The sequence below is a fragment of the Conger conger genome, chromosome 14 (assembly GCF_963514075.1).
Source record: "Conger conger chromosome 14, fConCon1.1, whole genome shotgun sequence".
Taxonomy (NCBI): Eukaryota; Metazoa; Chordata; class Actinopteri; order Anguilliformes; family Congridae; genus Conger; species Conger conger.
Window position 1 is genome coordinate 45252365 of NC_083773.1, and position 21242 is coordinate 45273606.

At 45.4% G+C, this 21242-nt stretch overlaps 1 protein-coding gene across 2 annotated transcripts in view; it reads left to right on the top strand.

Moving 5' to 3' along the window:
* Positions 1-21242, top strand: part of col2a1b (collagen, type II, alpha 1b) — a 76320-nt gene that overhangs the window by 51926 nt on the left and 3152 nt on the right. For both annotated transcript variants that reach the window (XM_061219056.1, XM_061219057.1), the window contains 19 exons: positions 930-1037; positions 2377-2430; positions 4241-4294; positions 4439-4492; positions 5193-5246; positions 6212-6319; positions 7251-7304; positions 7760-7813; positions 9125-9286; positions 10141-10248; positions 10762-10869; positions 11260-11313; positions 12172-12279; positions 15027-15080; positions 16600-16707; positions 17298-17351; positions 18417-18524; positions 19603-19891; positions 20559-20746. In XM_061219056.1, coding sequence (XP_061075040.1) covers positions 930-1037; positions 2377-2430; positions 4241-4294; positions 4439-4492; positions 5193-5246; positions 6212-6319; positions 7251-7304; positions 7760-7813; positions 9125-9286; positions 10141-10248; positions 10762-10869; positions 11260-11313; positions 12172-12279; positions 15027-15080; positions 16600-16707; positions 17298-17351; positions 18417-18524; positions 19603-19891; positions 20559-20746 — 1881 coding nt within the window. The remainder of the gene's footprint in view (positions 1-929; positions 1038-2376; positions 2431-4240; positions 4295-4438; positions 4493-5192; positions 5247-6211; positions 6320-7250; positions 7305-7759; positions 7814-9124; positions 9287-10140; positions 10249-10761; positions 10870-11259; positions 11314-12171; positions 12280-15026; positions 15081-16599; positions 16708-17297; positions 17352-18416; positions 18525-19602; positions 19892-20558; positions 20747-21242) is intronic.

A 21242-nucleotide genomic window follows, 5' to 3' on the forward strand; every position in this document is an offset into this window, starting at 1 on the left:
TAAGCACATTATTATCTGAAAATTATTGTGGAAAATACCAGCGTGATTGTTGAAAAAATATTGATTTTTCTCAAATGATAACAGATGGTTCTAGGCAGCAATTATAGACACTGTGGGAATTCCAATTATACTTGAAGTGCCGCACCACTAGCAATGTGTCTATTGCAGTTCACAAAAATAGATTAGATGAATAAAACAAATACCCCAGAATTGCATAGCCCGCCTTTAAAACAAAACTCAGCAGCTTACAGCTCACAGAGTAAAGTTCAATACCCAATTTGGTGGGTTATTTTTTCACTGCTGTTGAAAGGGAACAGAATGATTTGCTGAGAGAGCACTCGCTCTTTCTGCATGTTGGAGAGGGTTCCCCCGGGTTCTAAGCACATAGTAAACATGAAGTGCATTTCCAGCATATCAAATTTTTTATTCAAATAAAGCAAGATGATACTATAATTTATTTAAGAAAATGTGTTTCAGTAATATGGCATGACGTTGTCAGATATGTTCCAAAACAATTTTTGTGTTGTGAAAAGACATCAATTCCTGGATATTCTTTGTACATTTTCATACATTGAATATAACTTCTATGTACTTTATACGTATTGTGTATATTTTATTGTACATATTTTGCACAGTGCAGTGTGTAATTGCCCACCCCATAGGACTACATTAGAATGTGGCTGGTGTCGGTTCTGATGGCTGGTGTCGGTTCTGATGGTTGATGTCGGTTCTGATGGTTGATGTCGGTCCTGATGGCTGAAGTCGGTTCTGATGGTTGATGTCGGTTCTGATGGTTGATGTCGGTCCTGATGGCTGAAGTCGGTTCTGATGGTTGATGTCGGTTCTGATGGCTGAAGTCGGTTCTGATGGTTGATGTCGGTTCTGATGGCTGATGTCGGTTCTGATGGCTGATGTCGGTTCTGTTCCAGGGAGCCATCGGCCCCGGCGGTGGCCCTGGAGCCCAGGGCCCCCCGGGCCTGCAGGGGATGCCCGGAGAGAGAGGAGCTTCCGGAATCCCAGGACCCAAGGGCGACAGAGTGAGTACAGCTGAAGCCGGCCCCTGGGGGTCGGGGGCCCACGCCCCCCCGGTGCTGGGCTGGCACGCCCCACTGGGCTCACACACGCCATTCTGACCCAGAGCTGGGGCCCGGGGTCATTCTCCGTCATCTCAGAGCCAGGTCACTGATCTGGGATCAGCCCGGCCTGTTAGCTTCTAATGAGCAAGGTCAGGATGTGGACCGTGGAAAACTGGCCTCAGATCAGCACTCTGACTTCTTTTTCCCCTCTTCATTTTTAAGCTGTTATTCTACAAAATGATATGCATAATTCAAATGGCCAGCTTTGGTATCCCAGTGTGATAGCAGGTAGCCAATCTGCTAAGTTATGTTACAGTGGGCGGGGTTATGTTACAGTGGGTGGGGTTATGTTACAGTGGGTGGGGTTATCTTACCGATGGGTGGGGCTATGTTACAGATAGGTGGGGTTATGTTACAGGTGCGCATTGCTTTGTTACAGATAGGTGGGGTTATGTTACAGGTGGGTTGGGCTATGTTGCCTGTGGGCATGGCTATATTACAGATGGGTGGGGTTATAGGGCGGCCTGTAGCGTAGTGGTTAAGGTACATGACTGGGACCCGCAAGGTTGGTGGTTCGATCCCCGGTGTAGCCGCAATAAGATCCGCACAGCCATTGGGCCCTTGAGCAAGGCCCTTAACCCTGCATTGCTCCAGGGGAGGATTGTCTCCTGCTTAGTCTAATCAACTGTACGTCGCTCTGGATAAGAGCGTCTGCCAAATGCCATTAATGCAATACAATGCAATGTAATGTAATGTTGTGGGTTAGGCTATGTTACATGTGGGTTGGGTTATGTTATAGGCGGGTTGGGCTTTGTTACATGTGGGTGGGGTTCTGTTACATGTGGGCATGGCTATATTACAGATGGGTGGGGTTCTGTTACAGGTGGGTTAGGCTATGTTACATGTGGGTGCGATTCTGTTATAGGTGGGTTGGGCTATGTTACATATAGGTGCGATTCTGTTATAGGTGGCTTGGGCTATGTTCCATGTGGGTTGGGTTATGTTACAGGCGGGTTGGGTTATGTTACACGTGGGTGGGGCATACCCATGACTCTACTGTGTTTCATATATGAGGGTACACAACCATATTCATAGCAGTTTCCTGTACATAGCTTTGTTTGTGTAGTTTGTAATGTGACTGCCTATTGATCATGAGTCCTAAGTGCTAATAAGAAGCATATGTAAATGTGTGTGATCACTCAGAGTGTGATGAACTGGGTACTGTGCCTGTTCGGGCAGCAACGCTGGAGCTGGCGCAGTTAGCCGCAGACGAGTCTAATCATCTCTCTCCCGTCCGCAGGGCGACAACGGCGAGAAAGGACCTGAGGGCGCTTCTGGGAAAGATGGCTCCAGGGTGAGTATCGATCTTCCTCTCCCCCGCTGAGTCCTCCTTATCATCACGTGACCTATCCCATCGCTAACGACCTGGGGCTCGTTTCAGGAAAGCTATTTTTGCAATACTCTTAGATCGCAATATCTTAAAAAAATGCATTTCACGAAAATGTGTCACTTGCGAATCACATATAAACCTGCAACGACTACTTACCTCTCGCAAAACCAATTTTATCCCTCGCAAGTATGCGTTTTCCTCTGATAATGCAGACAGGCTGCATAGACAAGCTCCAGAAAGAATATAATTTATTTTAAGATCTGTATCCTAAAGTGGTAGGCTACATTTAAACCATTTACTTCTGGAAATTACAAAGAAAGTGTATTTTAAATAGCCTCTACTCTCTTGGACTTCGTTCAGAAAAAGTACTTTCGGCATATTTTCTTTGTAAGGATTGACAGCTCTGAGCAACCGTTTTCTTGGGGTATTCAAGCAATGGAGTAAGCACATTCATCCAGTTACGTCCGTAAAAAGCGCCAACGTGTCAAAACTTAATTCAGTTATCCGAGCCCGACACAGTATTCAAGTGAAATTCCACACTACTTGGTCTCCCAAAAGTCCTTCGTGCAATTGATAGTTTACAAATTCCCATCAATGCACTGACTGAGAATGCACCCATGGTTGTGTGTAGAAATGGGAAGGCTACCGCTCTGTAAAAATCGCTATCCAAACGTCGTTGCCTATGTGATGCCACTTACAGAGTATGCTATTAGGTGTGGCGGTTAAATAAACTGGGAGCACACGCAACAGTTACATCTGAAGAAACTGTGATTTTGGTCACCGCTTCATCACTGGTGATGTTACTAATTGATGGCGTCTGGGTGACAGTGTTACGTTTAATTTGGATATTACATATATTTTATACAACAAAATGCCTAACGTTACTATAAAGTGTAGGCTTTGATATTAGGTGCACCAGGTAGATGTAATAGTTCAAAGAAAACAAACCATAAAATTTATATATTTTTTTACAACGTAGCTAAATATTTTACGAAATAATTTACGAAAGCTCTTCATACAGACCTTATATTCTGTTAGTTACTGAAGGTTATTGGTCATACAGACTTATATACTGTTACTAAAGCTTATAGATCATACAGACCTCATATTCTGTTGCTTCCTAAGCTTATGGATCATACAGATCTTATATTCTGTTGCTTACTAAGCTTATAGATCATACAGACCTTATATCCTGTTACTTACGAAAGCTTATAGGTCACACTCAACAAAACTTTTTCATTGATTTGGTATTCATCAGCTCGTACATGGACTTAAAAAGGACTCTTTTTTAGATTCTGTATTGAAGGTTTTTTTTTTTTTCCAGATTTAGCATTAATGCACCTGCTGAGCACATTACTGGTTGTTTACAAAAAGTAGTGACTTAATTTCCAAATGCTAATTTAATCTGCCCTAAAATAGGTCTCTTGGGGATTAACTTTGTGCTTAACAACGAAAACCAAGAATTGCTATTTTTTTTCTTCACAAATGTTTTGTGACTTACCAAACTGAGTTTGATTAAAGAAAGTGTGATTTAAAAAAAAAATTATAAGTCAAAATTTAGGATAAATGTTGATTGAATGCAGGCTTCTATGAGAGAAATGTGTTCCGATATTTAAGTATGAGATAATTGTGTGCAGATATGCATTAAGAAACTAATGTGTACAGATATTTAAGTATAGAGGATAAGTTTGTAGATATTGATTGTGAGTGATGTGTGTAGATATTGGCTGTATGACAGAAATGATTGACAGGTCTTATTTATCTGCCCCACCAGGGTTTGACTGGTCCCATTGGCCCCCCCGGCCCATCTGGTCCTAATGGAGAGAAGGTAAGACCCGCCCCTTTAGACAAGGCTCATTTGGGACAGGTTAAGTGTCAGGAGTGACTGTCATGATGGCATGATGAGTAATCCCTTTCTCTTTTCTCTCCCCCATCTCTCCCCTCTCTCCCCTCCTCCCTCTCTCGTCCCCAGGGAGAATCTGGACCTGCGGGGCCCCATGGAGCTCCTGGTGCCCGTGGCGCACCTGTAAGTCACACACACACACACACACACTCACACACGCACACACACACACACACACACACTCACACTCACACACACACACACTCACACACACTCACACAAACTCACACTCACACACACACACACACTCACACTCACACACACACACTCACATAAACTCACACTCACACACACACACACACACTCACACACACACACACTCACACAAACTCACACTCACACACACACACACACACACACACACACTCACACTCACACACACACTCACATAAACTCACACACACACACACACACACACTCACACACACACACACAAACTCACACACACACACACATACACACACACTCACAAAAACTCACACTCACACATACACACACTCACTCACACAAACTCACACACACACACACACACACACACACTCACTCACACAAACTCACGGACACACACTCACACACAACTTTTTGCTGTTTTAAAATATATTTCTTAATGCTTAATGCAAGTTTAGAGGGCATTACAGAACACTGCCCCTTCTTTGAAATGCTAAACAAACAGACCAGATATAAATAAATGAATTCATGTGTGTATAGGTATGATGAACTGTTAAATTATCTTCACAAACTCATCAGAAAGCAGTTTTCTAAGTGTTTCACAGTGTTCGTTCATGTGGAGATTAATCCGTGTGTGAAATGACTCGACCATCAGGGTGACCGTGGTGAGACTGGACCCCCAGGACCAGCTGGTTTCGCCGGTCCCCCTGTAAGTACCACACTTTTTACCCCCCTAAGGAGTGAGGTCAAATAATTCATGATGTCATTAGAATGTTCTTAACTGAATATTCTGACACTGATCACAATCGCTACAGTCACGCTGCCGTAACAGTCACTATCAGCAATGGCGTTCTATAACTCCTGAATTACAATCTTGAAAAATAACATTCCATAGAACTTGCTCTCCAAAGGGCTCACTGCTTCGATCTTAGAGGGCCACACGGGAGAATAGAAACTCTCCGCAAACATACAGTAGCAAAGGTCTTCCATACACCAATAATCAATAACACAATGAGTAGAGGATGGTAATCAGTCTTGGATCATGTCAATGAACGGCGGCTATTGATGGGGGGAATTGGACAGCAATCACTCAAGTGATACTGCTTGTTAGCTTGCTCTTGACAGACAGGCTTTTAATGTCAGAGGACATTATGAGAGTTTAACCACGGAATTTAATTACAAATAAGTAAAGAATGCATGAATGATTGGCTTCTGCTTCCCCTGTACTGCAGGTCTCTGATTGGTGCGCTTATTGACCATATTCTTTTGTTGTGATTGTGATTTTTATCACGTTTCTACACTCCCCCAAAAAAAGGATATCACAGAGGAACCCTCTTTAGCTATTCTCTAAGTCACTATCATAAGTGAGATGAAGCTCACAGACAGAAAATAATTTTGCCTGGCAAAGAACCGTTTAACTACACAGGGTTTTTCTGTGGAGTCCTTTTGGAGTGTTTCTGACTGAAATTCTTGCTTTCTCTGACAGTCTTTTTTTATTGTTCTTGTCCATGTTTTCTTTTGTGAGACACTGAATGTGAGTGTTTGACCATAAAAATGGGTTGAGACTAAACTCCCCCTCTCTCCTCTCCTCTCCACTCCATGCCACTCCTCTCTCCTCTCCTCCTCTCTCCTCTCTCCTCCTCTCTCCTCCTCTTCTCTCCTCTCCCTCCGTAGGGTGCAGATGGACAGCCTGGAGCGAAGGGGGAGCAGGGCGAGGGCGGGCAGAAGGGTGACGCTGGGGCCCCCGGCCCCCAGGGGCCCTCAGGGTCCCCCGGACCTTCCGTGAGTTCCTCCTCTTTTCACTGCCTCTACACAGCTGGAGAAAAGGGCTTTTAGTCATGCATAACACTTCCTGGTTACAGAATGCAGCTGGAGAAAAGGGCTTTTAGTCATACACAATACTTCCTGGTTACAGAATGCAGCTGGAGAAAAGGGCTTTTAGTCATACACAATACTTCCTGGTTACAGAATGCAGCTGGAGAAAAGGGCTTTTAGTCATACACAATACTTCCTGGTTACAGAATGCAGCTGGAGAAAAGGGCTTTTAGTCATACACAATACTTCCTGGTTACAGAATGCAGCTGGAGAAAAGGGCTTTTAGTCATACACAATACTTCCTGGTTACAGAATGCAGCTGGAGAAAAGGGCTTTTAGTCATGCATAACACTTCCTGGTTACGGAATACAGCAGTACAAAATATCACTGTTACATTTTTCCTAATGAAATGGTGATGTTTTGGTTCATTTCTCTCCTCCCCATTACTGCTGTCTTTGTATTCTTCATATACAGAGGTGGAGAGTCCAGGGGTCAGAAAGTAAAAGTCCTGTCATGTGTTTCTTCCACTCATTAATTTCTCTAATTAGTTGTACCTCCTGGCTGAAGAACTGTGCTAATTAGCAAAATGAGCTAATTAGCTGGTGACTGGAACAAAATACTGGATTTGCCCTTCAGTACATACATGATTTTAAGCTTCAGTCTTTTTTCCCGTAACTGAAGTGCAGACATTAGTCCCATCCGAAAACATGCTGAGGACCGCAGAGCCCGTCAACCTCAACAACATTTGCATTTCAATCACTCTTGATTGTGATTGCACAGAATGGGATGATTCAGCCTGCCAGACTGAGAGCCCTGTCGTTCTCTCGCCATCTTCAGCTGGTGTTGCGACGCCTCGTCTCTGTGTCTGACGTGGTTCTTCTTGTTGTCTTTGTTGCAGGGCCCCACTGGTGTTTCTGGACCCAAAGGTGCCCGTGGGGCTCAAGGCCCACCTGTGAGTAAAACCCCTTCTTATTGGCTAACGCCAGCTGACAGAGATCAAGTGGCTCTGCAGAATGTCCAAGGGCTGCTGCTGAAGGCAGCGCCGTCTCTCGGAGAGCCAGTCCTGCTCTCTGCAGCATGCCCTTCTCAGAGTCACAGCCACACTCAATATTTGCCACTCGGCGATTGGGTTCTGCCGTGAGTTCTAAGAGCTTAAGCTGCACCCACATCTTTAATCTGTTTTCTATTCATGTGATGTGTTAGATGTGTGGCTGGAGTGTCATCTTCTCTCTCTCACTCTCTCTCTCTCTCTCACCCTCTCTCTCTCTTTGTCTCTCTCCCACCCTCTCCCTCTCTCTCTCTCTCTCTCTCTCACCCTCTCCCCCCCCTCTCTCTCTCTCTCTCTCTCTCTCTCTCTCACCCTCTCCCCCCCTCTCTCTCTCTCTCTCTCTCTTGCTCTGTGGTTAGGGTGCCACTGGTTTCCCTGGTGCTGCTGGGAGAGTCGGACCTCCAGGCCCCAACGTAAGTGCCCCCCTCCCCCACGTCCCATACTGCATGTGACATACTAATCCTGTTTTGACATCCTAAACAGTAAGATACTAAGATATCTGGATATAAGATATGAGATATAGCCACGGTCCACTGACGGCCGGTGGTGTGGCTGTAGTGTCACTGTGGTGTCGGTCACCTGCACGGGCTGTAGCTGAGAAGAGGGTTGCCAGTGTGCGCGTCGTAAAAGATGCAGTCAGGTCCGCAAGTATTCCCACAGTGAGACAAATCAGTGTCCAAATACCGTAATTACAAAGGGCTGTAATTCCTACACAATTCACTCTATATGGATGCAATTTTAACAGACAGCTCCAACACCCTAATGAGGAGGGGTCAAAGGTCATTCCAGAATCTGCCACGGGGAGTGCCACTGTTCTCCGTCTCCCTCCGGACAAACCACTGTGCACCTGATTGGCTAACCTGTACGCACGCGATTGGCTGACCTGTACGTGCCTGTTTGGCTGATCCCTCTGTGACCTGATTGGCTGTTCACTGCTCCCACGAGGCGGCCTCTATGTGGGAAAGCTGCGATTGGCTGATTACCGCCGCCCTGCGGATTTCACCTCATCCTGAGGGCCTCTCCAGTGATGAAGTGCCCTCATTAATCTGACTTTGTGATTGGAGCTGGGAATTAAATAAGAATAAAAGCACACTGAACCCCCGGTGCGGTAGAGCTGCAGAACAGAGTCGACTGCAGAGCCAGTTAGCATTGCACGCCACATCGCCACATCATACTCTAAAGAGGCAGACAAAAATGGACAGAAACTGTGAAATATGTCAACTTATTGTGAAATAAATGATGTAATTAGAGAATTTTTATTCTCATATTAAAGTTTATATAAATTCTCTGGGATTTTCACTTTCATGGCAAGTTATAGTACTGCAGTATTTTAATGGTTGCTGGTAACTATATCCAATGTCAACGTGGAATGCATTGCAACACCTTGTGCATTTCAAGCAAGGAAGCATGGAAGGGGCAGCAGCGTTTGAGCTTCTGGTTACCCGCAGGGGGTCGGCCATTTTGTCAGTACCCTAGTCATGTAAAAGTCAAGTTGCTAGTTGACAGTGATGTGCTAATGCACAGTATTATTCAAGCTGTTTGCATATAAATAATACAGTTTCATTCAATAAATGACAGTGATCTTGTGATACAGAGCTATACTGTTGTTTCCCCCTGGAATAAACATTTTCTCTGAGTCAGGGGGGTTTGGGACGTTTGTGAATTGGGGGAAAGAATGTTCTCCAGTTTAGTTATATTTATCTCCCTCTCTCTCTCTCTCTCAGGGTAACCCCGGTCCCGCGGGTCCAGCCGGGTCCGCAGGTAAAGACGGTCCAAAAGGTGTCCGTGGAGACGGGGGTCCTCCTGGTCGTCAGGGAGATGCCGGACTGCGTGGGCCAGCGGGAGCCTCCGGAGAGAAGGGAGAGCCTGGAGAGGATGGGCCTCCTGTGAGTGACTACCTTCTGCCCCAAACCACCCTCCTTCTGCCCCAAACCACCCTCCGTCTGCCCCAAACCACCCTCCTTCTGCCCCACAACCACCCTCCTTCTGCCCCAAACCACCCTCCTTCTGCCCCAAACCACCCTCCGTCTGCCCCAAACCACCCTCCTTCTGCCCCACAGCCACCCTCCTTCTGCCCCAAACCACCCTCCTTCTGACCCACAACCACCCTCCTTCTGCCCCAAACCACCCTCCTTCTCCCCCAAACCACCCTCCTTCTGCCCCACAACTACCCTCCTTCTGCCCCACACCACCATCCTTATGCCCCACAACCACCGTCCTTATGCCCCACGCCACCCTTCTAATGCCCCACGCCACCGACCTTATACCCCACAACCACCGTCCTTATGCCCCACAACCACCATCCTTATGCCCCACAACCACCGCCCTTACGCCCCACACCACCCTTCTAATGCCCCACGCCACCCTCAGATTGCCCCACGCCACCCTTCTAATGCCCCACGCCACCCTTCTAATGCCCCCTGACACCCTTCTAATGCCCCATCATCATTCTAATGCCCCTGTCACCGTCATAATGCCCCATCATCATTCTAGTACTCCTTTCACCCTCATAATGCCCCACGCTACCCTTCTAATGCCCCCATCAGCTGAGCGGTTCTAATACAGCTCCATAGTTGTGCTTTGTGACAGTCAGTAACTGCAATATCACTCATATAGGCTGAAAGTCCACTGGGTGCCATTTTATAACTCCAGTGATGTTCAAACTCAGTTCAGTTATTTTGTGCACAGAAACAGGATGTTCAGCACACAGAGTGTATGACTCAGTGGTGTTCCTCCTCAGGGTGCTGATGGTCCATCGGGACCCCAGGGGCTGGCTGGGCAGCGTGGGATCGTGGGTCTGCCAGGGCAGCGTGGAGAGAGAGGATTCCCTGGCCTTCCGGGACCTTCCGTGAGTAGCACATACTGTCCATTTTACAACAATATCATGTGCGGCATTTAACACCAACACACACACACACACACACACACATGCACACACACCAACACACACACACACCAACACACCCAAACACACACACACACACACATGCACACACACGCATATACGTACATACATACACACATGCACACACACACACACACATACACATGCACACACACACACATACTTGCAGGTGACTTGCAGACAAAATATTTACACTTCTATTTATGGCTACAAAACAACGAACCGAAAATAGCTGAAAATGGCACGACTAATTAGCAGTAGTTTTTTTCTGCAAAGGAGAGAAACTGTGAGAGAGTGACACTTACAGCACACTGAACGGGAAGGTTTAAAATGCTTTTCTTCTTTCTGAATTGTTGTATGGGGCCGCATATTTTTGTGGTCCTGCTGAGATGTTGGCGGCAGACGCGGCGGCGGTTTGGCCCTCTGTTCTGAGCGCGGAGCTTGTCCTCTCCACAGGGCGAGCCTGGCAAACAAGGCGCTCCTGGGGGAGCTGGAGACCGTGGCCCCCCCGGCCCCGTCGGGCCCCCTGGACTCACGGGACCTGCTGGAGAGCCCGGCAGAGAGGTCAGCCCACCACTTCCTGTTTGGAACCCAAATAATAATACTCTGTCTCAATCCACCACGTCTACAGCCTATAACGATGCCCACCCAATCTATTACATAATACTATATTATATTATAATTTTGTATGCAATTACAGTGAATTTATATGGACGTAGTTTGAAATATTATTAATGGTTGTTTCATTTTTCATGAAATATATTTTCTGTTGCTGAGAACAGGGTTTCTGCTGCTATAATGATGATAGTATTAGTTTTCAGGGTAACTGCACTGTTACAGGTGTAATAACTGAGTCCCATGTTAACTGCAGATCAGCAGACCTGCTTTAATACTGTGTATTTATAATGAATGAACGATCTCTCCATCTCTGACGTGTGTGCTGTTCCCCCTCAGGGTAACCCTGGCTCTGACGGACCCCCTGGTAGAGATGGTTCTACTGGAATCAAGGTAAGACCCCCACTGCTGGACACCACTATACCCGAGTCTGTCCGCGGTGTGAGGTCACAAATACTGCGTGTGATTACAATGCTATCACTACTGGTAACTGGAAGCACTAGAACATTGACTTAGATTTACAGAAGAATTTAGAAAGACATTCCTGAAAAATCTACTTCAAAGAGATAAGACCCTCGGTGATCAAGCCAGCTGTGCGTAAAGAACCAGAGGAAGCCTGTTTTATTCAACATGAAGTTCCACCACAGGCAAATGCGAGTATTCCTTTGGAGACCCTGTTGCTCCCATCAGTAACATGGAGATTTACATTTTAACCGTTCATTTTAGAGGACTGCCAATCACAGGTGAGCTTGAAATGAATATCCATGTAGAACGGACATACTGTGCCCAGACATCCAGCTCCCATATTTTGAAATTACACTTTCCATCAAAGGAATTTATTTTCCTAGTGCGTTATTTAGTGGTTCAAAATCACTTTAAATGTGCTAAAATATGCAATTGCACATGGTATTTTAAATTGCAGGTTACAGCATTAAACTGCCTATAATTATGGCCCCGGGCTGTTGACTGTACGCTAATTTGTTCATTACTGTTGAATAAATAAACAAGGTATTTATTATGGGATATTCCACGAAGCAGAGATGTACAATGTTTCTACAAAGACAATGAGGTTCACCCTTCCAAAAACAGCAACGATAAATAAATAAAAGATAACAGTACAGATCAAATAAACCAAAGATATTTGCTCGGTAGGTTTTGTGGAAAGTTCTGTTTTATGGGTCCCAGTAATGAGTGTGGGTCATGTGACTCTGGCATCCCGTGTCTGATTGGTGCGTGTGTCTCCCCCTGCAGGGCGATCGCGGTAACACAGGCCCAGTTGGAGCCCCAGGAGCCCCTGGAGCGACAGGTGCCCCAGGTCCCGTCGGCCCCACAGGCAAACAGGGCGACAGAGGAGAGGCGGTGAGTACCTCCCCCGGGTGATTCTGGAACACCGCCCTGCAGACCAGAGGCCTGCCTGTATCTGTTAGGGTCGCCATGATGCAGCTGCATGTTGTGGTTGTAGTTGAAGTGGCCAACCACAAAGGATCTGGTGGGATTGACCAACCACAAAGGATCTGGTGGGATTGACCAACCACAAAGGATCTGGTGGGATTGACCAACCACAAAGGATCTGGTGGGATTGACCAACCACAAAGGATCTGGTGGGATTGACCAACCACAAAGGATCTGGTGGGATTGACCAACCACAAAGGATCTGGTGGGATTGACCAACCACAAAGGATCTGGTGGGATTGACCAACCACAAAGGATCTGGTGGGATTGACCAACCACAAAGGATCTGGTGGGATTGACCAACCACAAAGGATCTGGTGGGATTGACCAACCACAAAGTATCTGGTGGGATTGACCAACCACAAAGGATCGGGTGGGGATGATGAAGCAGTTTTGGGGTGTATCTCAGGTGTAACCCATCTCTACAGTCACAGAGACTCTTGAGAGTGTGTACAGGCTCCCAGAATGCACTGCTTAGAGAGGGACAGATTCAATACAACAGGGGTGAGAAACCCCATTCCTGGAGGGTAAAATCTGTTCCTGGATTTCAAACTTCTGTTTCCAGCAGTTACCGCTAGCTCAATTAGCTAATTAGCTGAATACAACAGCTGTAGATTAGACCACAGTGAAATGTTTCATATTGGAGCAACAATATCTGTCAGCTGTCATTGATTACCTTAGCTATATACGTGGCAATAAGTTGCCTATGATTGGGGCCATCCAAATATGTCAGAGCAGAAGTTGGCATGGAAACCCAAGAACAATTTTGACTCTCCAGGAATGATTTCCCCGCCGTGCTTTGGTAGAGATGTCATCGCAGAAATGGGAAGGGGGGGTAGTGATAGACTGGAAAGATTGAGAGATGAACACAAACAAAGTAGCAAGGTGGAGGAAATGAGGTCATGTCCGGGGGGGTAAGTGCTCGGGGAAGAAATCTCCCAGAGGAGGGGAGACTCTCGGGAGGAAAGCAGACAATCAGCCTGGAGCAGGAAGCCTGTCGCCTGCACTGGAGCGATAAGAGCCCTGCTGGGACCCTGGAGACACCTGCAGACAAGCACAAAATGGAGGATGAAGGACCCCAGGGAAAAAGGTGTCTAAAAGTCTGCCTGAACAGAGAGAGGGATGGAAGGGTCATTTGTAAAAAGAGAGGCATCATTGTGAAGAGTAAGAAGAAAACAAACGTGGGACTATTGAAGAAGAATATGGATTTCCTTGGTGTGGAAAAGTATGAAATACTCACTGGAGATATGAAACATTATGCAAGAGAGGGCCATTATGTCCTTGCAAGGGAGAAGAAAGTGTTTGGGGAGGTAATTTAGTGATTGTAACCCAACAGACCAATACTTCTGAGAAAGAGGAGTCATCATCTACCTCAGCCAGAATGAAAATGAAATAATTGGCAAATATATTTTATTCATAATTCCTAAAATCTACGTATCCCTCCATACAGTAAATAGTTGTGATTAAGATTCTGGAGTCCACTACTTTAAAATTGTAGGATGTTTTTTCTTTCAGCTAGTGCCATATTAATAAAGGTGTTTCAGTGCGTTACTCCAGATACATGGATTTGTAAGAGCTGGTTGCTTTATTGATCTCTTTAGAAGAGGATGTGTTCATGCAGCTCAATCTGGCTGGAGCCTGGGTGTTTCTGAGAGGTGGTTCACTCTGCTAGTTTAGTTACAGTAGGAGACACCTGGGTGTGTTTCTGAGCTGTGTTTGTGTAGTTAAGAGGCACATGGATGTGTTTCTGAGCTGTGTTTGTGTAGTTAAGAGGCACATGGATGTGTTTCTAAGCTGTGTTTGTGTAGTTAAGAGGCACATGGATGTGTTTCTGAGCTGTGTTTGTGTAGTTAAGAGGCACATGGATGTGTTTGTACGCTGTGTTTGTGTAGTTAAGAGGCACAGGGATGTGTTTGTAAGCTGTGTTTGTGTAGTTAAGAGGCACATGGATGTGTTTCTAAGCTGTGTTTGTGTAGTTAAGAGGCACATGGATGTGTTTCTGAGCTGTGTTTGTGTAGTTAAGAGGCACATGGATGTGTTTCTAAGCTGTGTTTGTGTAGTTAAGAGGCACATGGATGTGTTTCTAAGCTGTGTTTGTGTAGTTAAGAGGCACATGGATGTGTTTGTAAGGTGTGTTTGTGTAGTTAAGAGGCACATGGATGTGTTTCTGAGCTGTGTTTGTGTAGTTAAGAGGCACATGGATGTGTTTGTAAGGTGTGTTTGTGTAGTTAAGAGGCACATGGATGTGTTTGTAAGCTGTGTTTGTGTAGTTAAGAGGCACATGGATGTGTTTGTACGCTGTGTTTGTGTAGTTAAGAGGCACAGGGATGTGTTTCTAAGCTGTGTTTGTGTAGTTAAGAGGCACATGGGTGTGTTTGTAAGCTGTGTTTGTGTAGTTAAGAGGCACATGGGTGTGTTTGTAAGCTGTGTTTGTGTAGTTAAGAGGCACAGGGATGTGTTTGTACGCTGTGTTTGTGTAGTTAAGAGGCACATGGATGTGTTTCTAAGCTGTGTTTGTGTAGTTAAGAGGCACATGGATGTGTTTCTAAGCTGTGTTTGTGTAGTTAAGAGGCACATGGATGTGTTTCTAAGCTGTGTTTGTGTAGTTAAGAGGCACATGGATGTGTTTCTAAGCTGTGTTTGTGTACTTCCAGGGCGCACAAGGACCTGCAGGACCTTCTGGACCTGCCGGAGCTAGAGGAATGGCTGTAAGTGTCTGATATACCAACCGCACAATACTAAGACGGAAATACTACCTCCATTCTTCCGCACTCACCTAAAACTATAATATTACACCCACATACCACCCACGCACCCTTAAAACTATAACTTCCTACATACTTCCACACACTGCTAAAACTATAACTTCCTACATACTTCCACACACTGTTACAACTATAACTTCCTACATACTTCCACACACTGCTAAAACTATAAGACACTAGCCACATACTATCCACAAACTCCAAAACTGCAATATACTACTATACAGCATATATTTTCACCACACTGTGATACACAATCCACCTATACTGTCCCTACAGTGATAGACAACAAATACTATCCCCGCAATATGATACACAATGAACATATACTGTCCCCACAATGATACACAACATACACAAATCCAAAAATGTGATGCGCTATCCAACAACCAGCAACGTACACTGTCTTCACTGTGTGATATAGAAGTTACACTATCCCCATAATGTGGTACACAGTCCGCCTCCAGTGTCCCTACTATGATATTCAACATACACTGTCACCACACTGTCATACACAATCCACCTACGCTGTCCCCACAATGATATACAACAAACACTATCCCCACAATATGATACACAATCAACATACACTGTCCCCATAATGATATACAACATACAATGTTTTACACAATCCACATGCACTGTCCCCACAATGATATACAACATGCACTGTTTTACACAATCCACATGCACTGTCCCCACAATGATATACAACATGCACTGTTTTACACAATCCACATGCACTGTCCCCACAATGATGTACAACATGCACAGTTTTACACAATCCACATGCACTGTCCCCACAGAGACACTGTGCCTGCTTATAAATGTCTCACCATAATTGTAATCAGATAAGTCTGTGTATCACTGAGCTGCAGTGACAGTTCCTCCATAATCACATTAGATCCTCCATCTTTCCTCTGAGCCCATGATTGTTATGAAGTCATTTAGGAGAAGGAGCAGCTCTTATCAAAGGTGAAATATATCATGTAGCGTTAATGAGCAAAGGAAAACTGTGCTGTTCCAAAACAACAATAATTAATCAACAACAAGCGGCAATATCGCAGCATGCATAATATAAACATTCCATGAATATGAAGCAGAATCATTGACAGAGGTCTCACCAATGCTCAGTCCACTGTAACAGACTCAGTTGCTGTGTTTGGATAAACATAAACCAATTACTACAAGCTAACATGCTCAATATGGCCTATATCGATACTATGATTCCATGCATTAAAAAACCCAGTATCCCTATAGGTGTGGACCACTCATTATAATATTTTGGGTGATGTTGTTCCACACAACATGCTCAACATTTGTGAGGTCTCACTCAGTCTTATGTACAGACAAGATCAACATGGCCAGACCAACCAAGATCAGATGTCCTGCATATTTATGTTCCACATCACTATCCGTGATGTGGAAAAAGATTTAACCAAACAGGTTTCCTTTCCCCCAGGGACCCCAAGGACCACGTGGAGATAAGGGTGAGGCAGGTGAGGGTGGAGAGAGGGGACAGAAAGGACACAGAGGCTTCACCGGACTTCAGGGCCTGCCCGGACCTCCCGTGAGTCAGCACACCTTCTCTGGGCTTTACAGGGAACAAAAGAACACATAATGAGCAGAACAGGCCATTCCGCCCATCTAGAACATAAGATCATACAAATACAGGATGAGGATTTCATTGATACAATAACAAGATATGTGTAATAGTTTAGTTTAATACGATAGCAGGATGTGTGTAATAGTTTAGTTTAATACGATAGCAGGATGTGTGTAATAGTTTAGTTTAATACGATAGCAGGATGTGTGTAATAGTTTAGTTTAATACGATAGCAGGATGTGTGTAATAGTTTAGTTTAATACGATAGCAGGATGTGTGTAATAGTTTAGTTTAATACGATAGCAGGATGTGTGTAATAGTTTAGTTTAATACGATAGCAGGATGTGTGTAATAGTTTAGTTTAATACGATAGCAGGATGTGTGTAATAGTTTAGTTTAATACGATAGCAGGATGTGTGTAATAGTTTAGTTTAATACGATAGCAGGATGTGTGTAATAGTTTAGTTTAATACGATAGCAGGATGTGTGTAATAGTTTAGTTTAATACGATAGCAGGATGTGTGTAACCCCTTGTTTATTTTTGTCTCCCTCAGGGTCAGGGCGGTGACCAGGGTGCAGCTGGACCTGCTGGCCCCAGTGGATCGAGAGTGAGTAGCGAAATTACACTATAATTACACTATAAATACATTGTAATTATATCAAATTACATTTACTATAGGTAATTTACAAATATTGATCAAAATACACATTTGATTGTATTTTACATTCAGTCGCTTCCCTCTTATATGGTTAGACCTCTATGCCAACTGCAAAGCAGATTGTAGTTTATTTATTTATTTGGAAGCCATTTAGTTTTATTAAGTGCATTTTTGATCTGCCCTGTAAATGGGTTCACAGTTTCACATAAGGGTTAGGGGGAGCTGTGAGGTTACTGGTGGGGCACTGTAAATGTGTACACCCAAAGGCATCTTTCCTATGCTGGTTGAGTAAAGAAGGGAGAAGGCTGTGTTTGTAATCCCGCTGGTCTTGGTTGAGTAAAGAAGGGAGAAGGCTGTGTTTGTAATCCCGCTGGTCTTGGTTGAGTAAAGAAGGGAGAAGGCTGTGTTTGTAATCCCGCTGGTCTTGGTTGAGTAAAGAAGGGAGAAGGCTGTGTTTGTAATCCCGCTGGTCTTGGTTGAGTAAAGAAGGGAGAAGGCTGTGTTTGTAATCCCGCTGGTCTTGGTTGAGTAAAGAAGGGCGAAGGCTGTGTTTGTAATCCCGCTGGTCTTGGTTGAGTAAAGAAGGGAGAAGGCTGTGTTTGTAATCCCGCTGGTCTTGGTTGAGTAAAGAAGGGAGAAGGCTATGTTTGTAATCCCGCTGGTCTTGGTTGAGTAAAGAAGGGAGAAGGCTGTGTTTGTAATCCCGCTGGTTTTGGTTGAGTAAAGAAGGGAGAAGGCTGTGTTTGTAATCCCGCTGGTCTTGGTTGAGTAAAGAAGGGAGAAGGCTGTGTTTGTAATCCCGCTGGTCTTGGTTGAGTAAAGAAGGGAGAAGGCTGTGTTTGTAATCCCGCTGGTCTTGGTTGAGTAAAGAAGGGCGAAGGCTGTGTTTGTAATCCCGCTGGTCTTGGTTGAGTAAAGAAGGGAGAAGGCTGTGTTTGTAATCCTGCTGGTCTTGGTTGAGTAAAGAAGGGAGAAGGCTGTGTTTGTAATCCCGCTGGTCTTGTGCTTCTCCAGGGACCCCCAGGCCCGGTCGGCCCCTCAGGAAAAGACGGATCCAACGGCATGCCCGGCCCAATCGGGCCCCCTGGACCTCGTGGTCGCTCTGGGGAGACTGGTCCTTCTGTGAGTGCACTTCCCAAAAAGAATCTCTCCTGGGGTTTCTGCCCAACTCTTTTTGAATGTGCACATTAGAAAACCGCAATGGAAACACGACGATTAAAAAAGATTTTATGCTTGGCCGAGATAGCTAAATTGAAGTATTGATAAATTGAATTTGAAATTGAATACCCCCTCAACACTCTCTCTGTCAATAATAATAATAATAATAATTATTATTATTATTATAATAGCACAGGCACACCATACTGAGATCATACCCCCTCAACACTCTCTCTGTCAATAATAATAAGAATAATAACGCCATAGTGGGGCGACATTGACTCAGGACGTGGGCAACATTGGCTCAGGACGTGGGCAACATTGGTTCAGGACGTGGTGTGTGAGTGTGTGTATGAAGGGGTGAATCAATTGTACAGTGCTTTGGATAAAGGCGCTATATAAAATGCCAATGCCATTTACCAAACTGAGATCATACCCCCTACACACAGTTTCTGCCATAATAATAATAATAATCAACCTCAGTTATGATCTAATAATATAACACAATAGGGACTGCTGTTGTCCCTATTCACTGTCCAAATATAATATTTTCATCAACCATGCTGTTATCAAACATATCCACTTTGTTGAAGTTAAAATGCAGCTAGCTAGCGAGCAAGGTAACTTTTTTCCCGATGGGAGTGAAGTAAGAATCTAAAGTAAACAGTGCGGGTTAATCGCAGCAGGTGATGAGATCGGAGTGCTGTTGAACTGTCTCGGCCAAACCCAATGCGAGGCAGGAACTAACTGTTATATAATTCAAATTCAAAATGCTTTTTTTGGCATTAAATACTGTGAATATTGCCAAAGCATATGCATACATATATAGGAACTTTAGAATGCAAACAGTGTTAACAACACCAGTGACACTCTCTCTCTCTCTCTCCCCCCTCCCTCTCTCTCTGTCTCTCTCTCCCTCCTCTCTCTCTCTCTCTCTCTCTCTCTCTCTCTCTCCCCCTCCCTCTCTCTCTCTCTCTCTCTCTCTCTCTCTCTCTCTCTCTCTCTCTCTCTCTCTCTCTCTCTCTCTCCCTCCCTCTCTCAGGGTCCCCCTGGTAACCCTGGCCCCCCAGGCCTGCCCGGCCCCCCAGGACCCGGCATCGACATGTCGGCCTTCGCAGGCCTGTCCCAGCTGGAGAAGGGCCCGGACCCCATGCGCTACATGAGGGCCGACCAGGCCGCCGGGGGCCTCCGGCAGCATGACGCCGAGGTGGACGCCACACTCAAGTCCCTCAACAACCAGATCGAGAACATCCGCAGCCCCGAGGGGTCCCGCAAGAGCCCCGCCCGCACCTGCAGGGACCTCAAACTCTGCCACCCGGACTGGAAGAGCGGTGAGGCAGGGGGGAGAGAGGGGGAGAGAGGGACAGGGGGGGAGAGGGGGGGAGAGAGAGGGAGAGAGAGGGGGAGAGGGGGGAGAGAGAGAGAGGGAGAAAGGAGTCTCAAGGAGATGACAATTCAGAGCGGTCTTCAAGCCGTAGTGTTTTCAAGTATAAAAATTGGTTTGGGTCGCATCAACATTTAATTGGGTGGAGGCACTTCATACTGGGTTTGGGACTGGTTAAGGGTGTGTGTGTGTGTGTGTGTGAGTGAGTGCATGTGTTTGAGGGTTAAGTCTGAGTTAGCATGGAAATTCTCTCTGTTATATCTTTTTTAGGGTGGCCAGACATTACGTTTTTCCTGGGACCGCCCCATATTTCAACCCTCTTTTCGTGTCTCAACTTATTCTGAGATTTGCCCCATGTTTCAGTTGTACCATAATTCAATGGGTTTTCTGACTGTAATTCCCTTTATTATGGGTTATCACTGCATTTTGGTGATCCTCTTGAGAATCTGATCAGCCAAGTATTTTTTTTTTGCCACACTACTGTTTTAACCTCATAGTTGTGAGCTGTGAACATTCTCATCATTATGCTATTGGTTCTCAAATGTTCTGTGATGGGTCTTTGACCAATCAGAAGCATGTGGAACTGATCCCGTTTTCTCTGGTCCGTCTCTCAGGAGACTACTGGATCGACCCGAACCAGGGCTGCACGATCGACGCCATCAAGGTCTTCTGCAACATGGAGACAGGAGAGACGTGCGTCTACCCCAACCCATCCAAGATCCCGCGCAAGAACTGGTGGTCCAGCAAGAGCAAAGACCGCAAGCACGTCTGGTTCGGCGAGGCCATGAACGGAGGGTTCCACGTACGTCACCTTTCCCATAATCCCACTGTCCTTTCCCATAATCCCACTGTCCTTTCTCCCGCAATTTAAAAGCAAAAGGTATAAAGTCAAAGGAAAGGACAGCAGAACCTCCTAGATACCAACACATCAAGAATGGAGGCCTTAAATAACTGTTTGTAACCCTGTAAAAGCAACAGAAAATGTACCACTCTTAAGAATTTGACTCCTTTATTGAATGGAATCATATACTTGCATCATTTTCAATAGTTTGCTGATTTTGTGAGTGGTTTTTTGAGTAATGGCCCAATTTTGCATCAATAACACTGAGGAGCTTGATACCTGCTGAAGTACCTGCTTCCGGCTTCACAACTGCTGAGTTAAGCAGCCATCCGTAGCTCTGTGTTCCATGACTGAGGTCTTACTGTCTGTGTCCAGGCCCGTTTGGATTCTCAGGCCTTCATGTTGAGAGTACATAATGGCTTGGGTTTCTGCCCCGGGTCGTACGGTAACTGCCCCC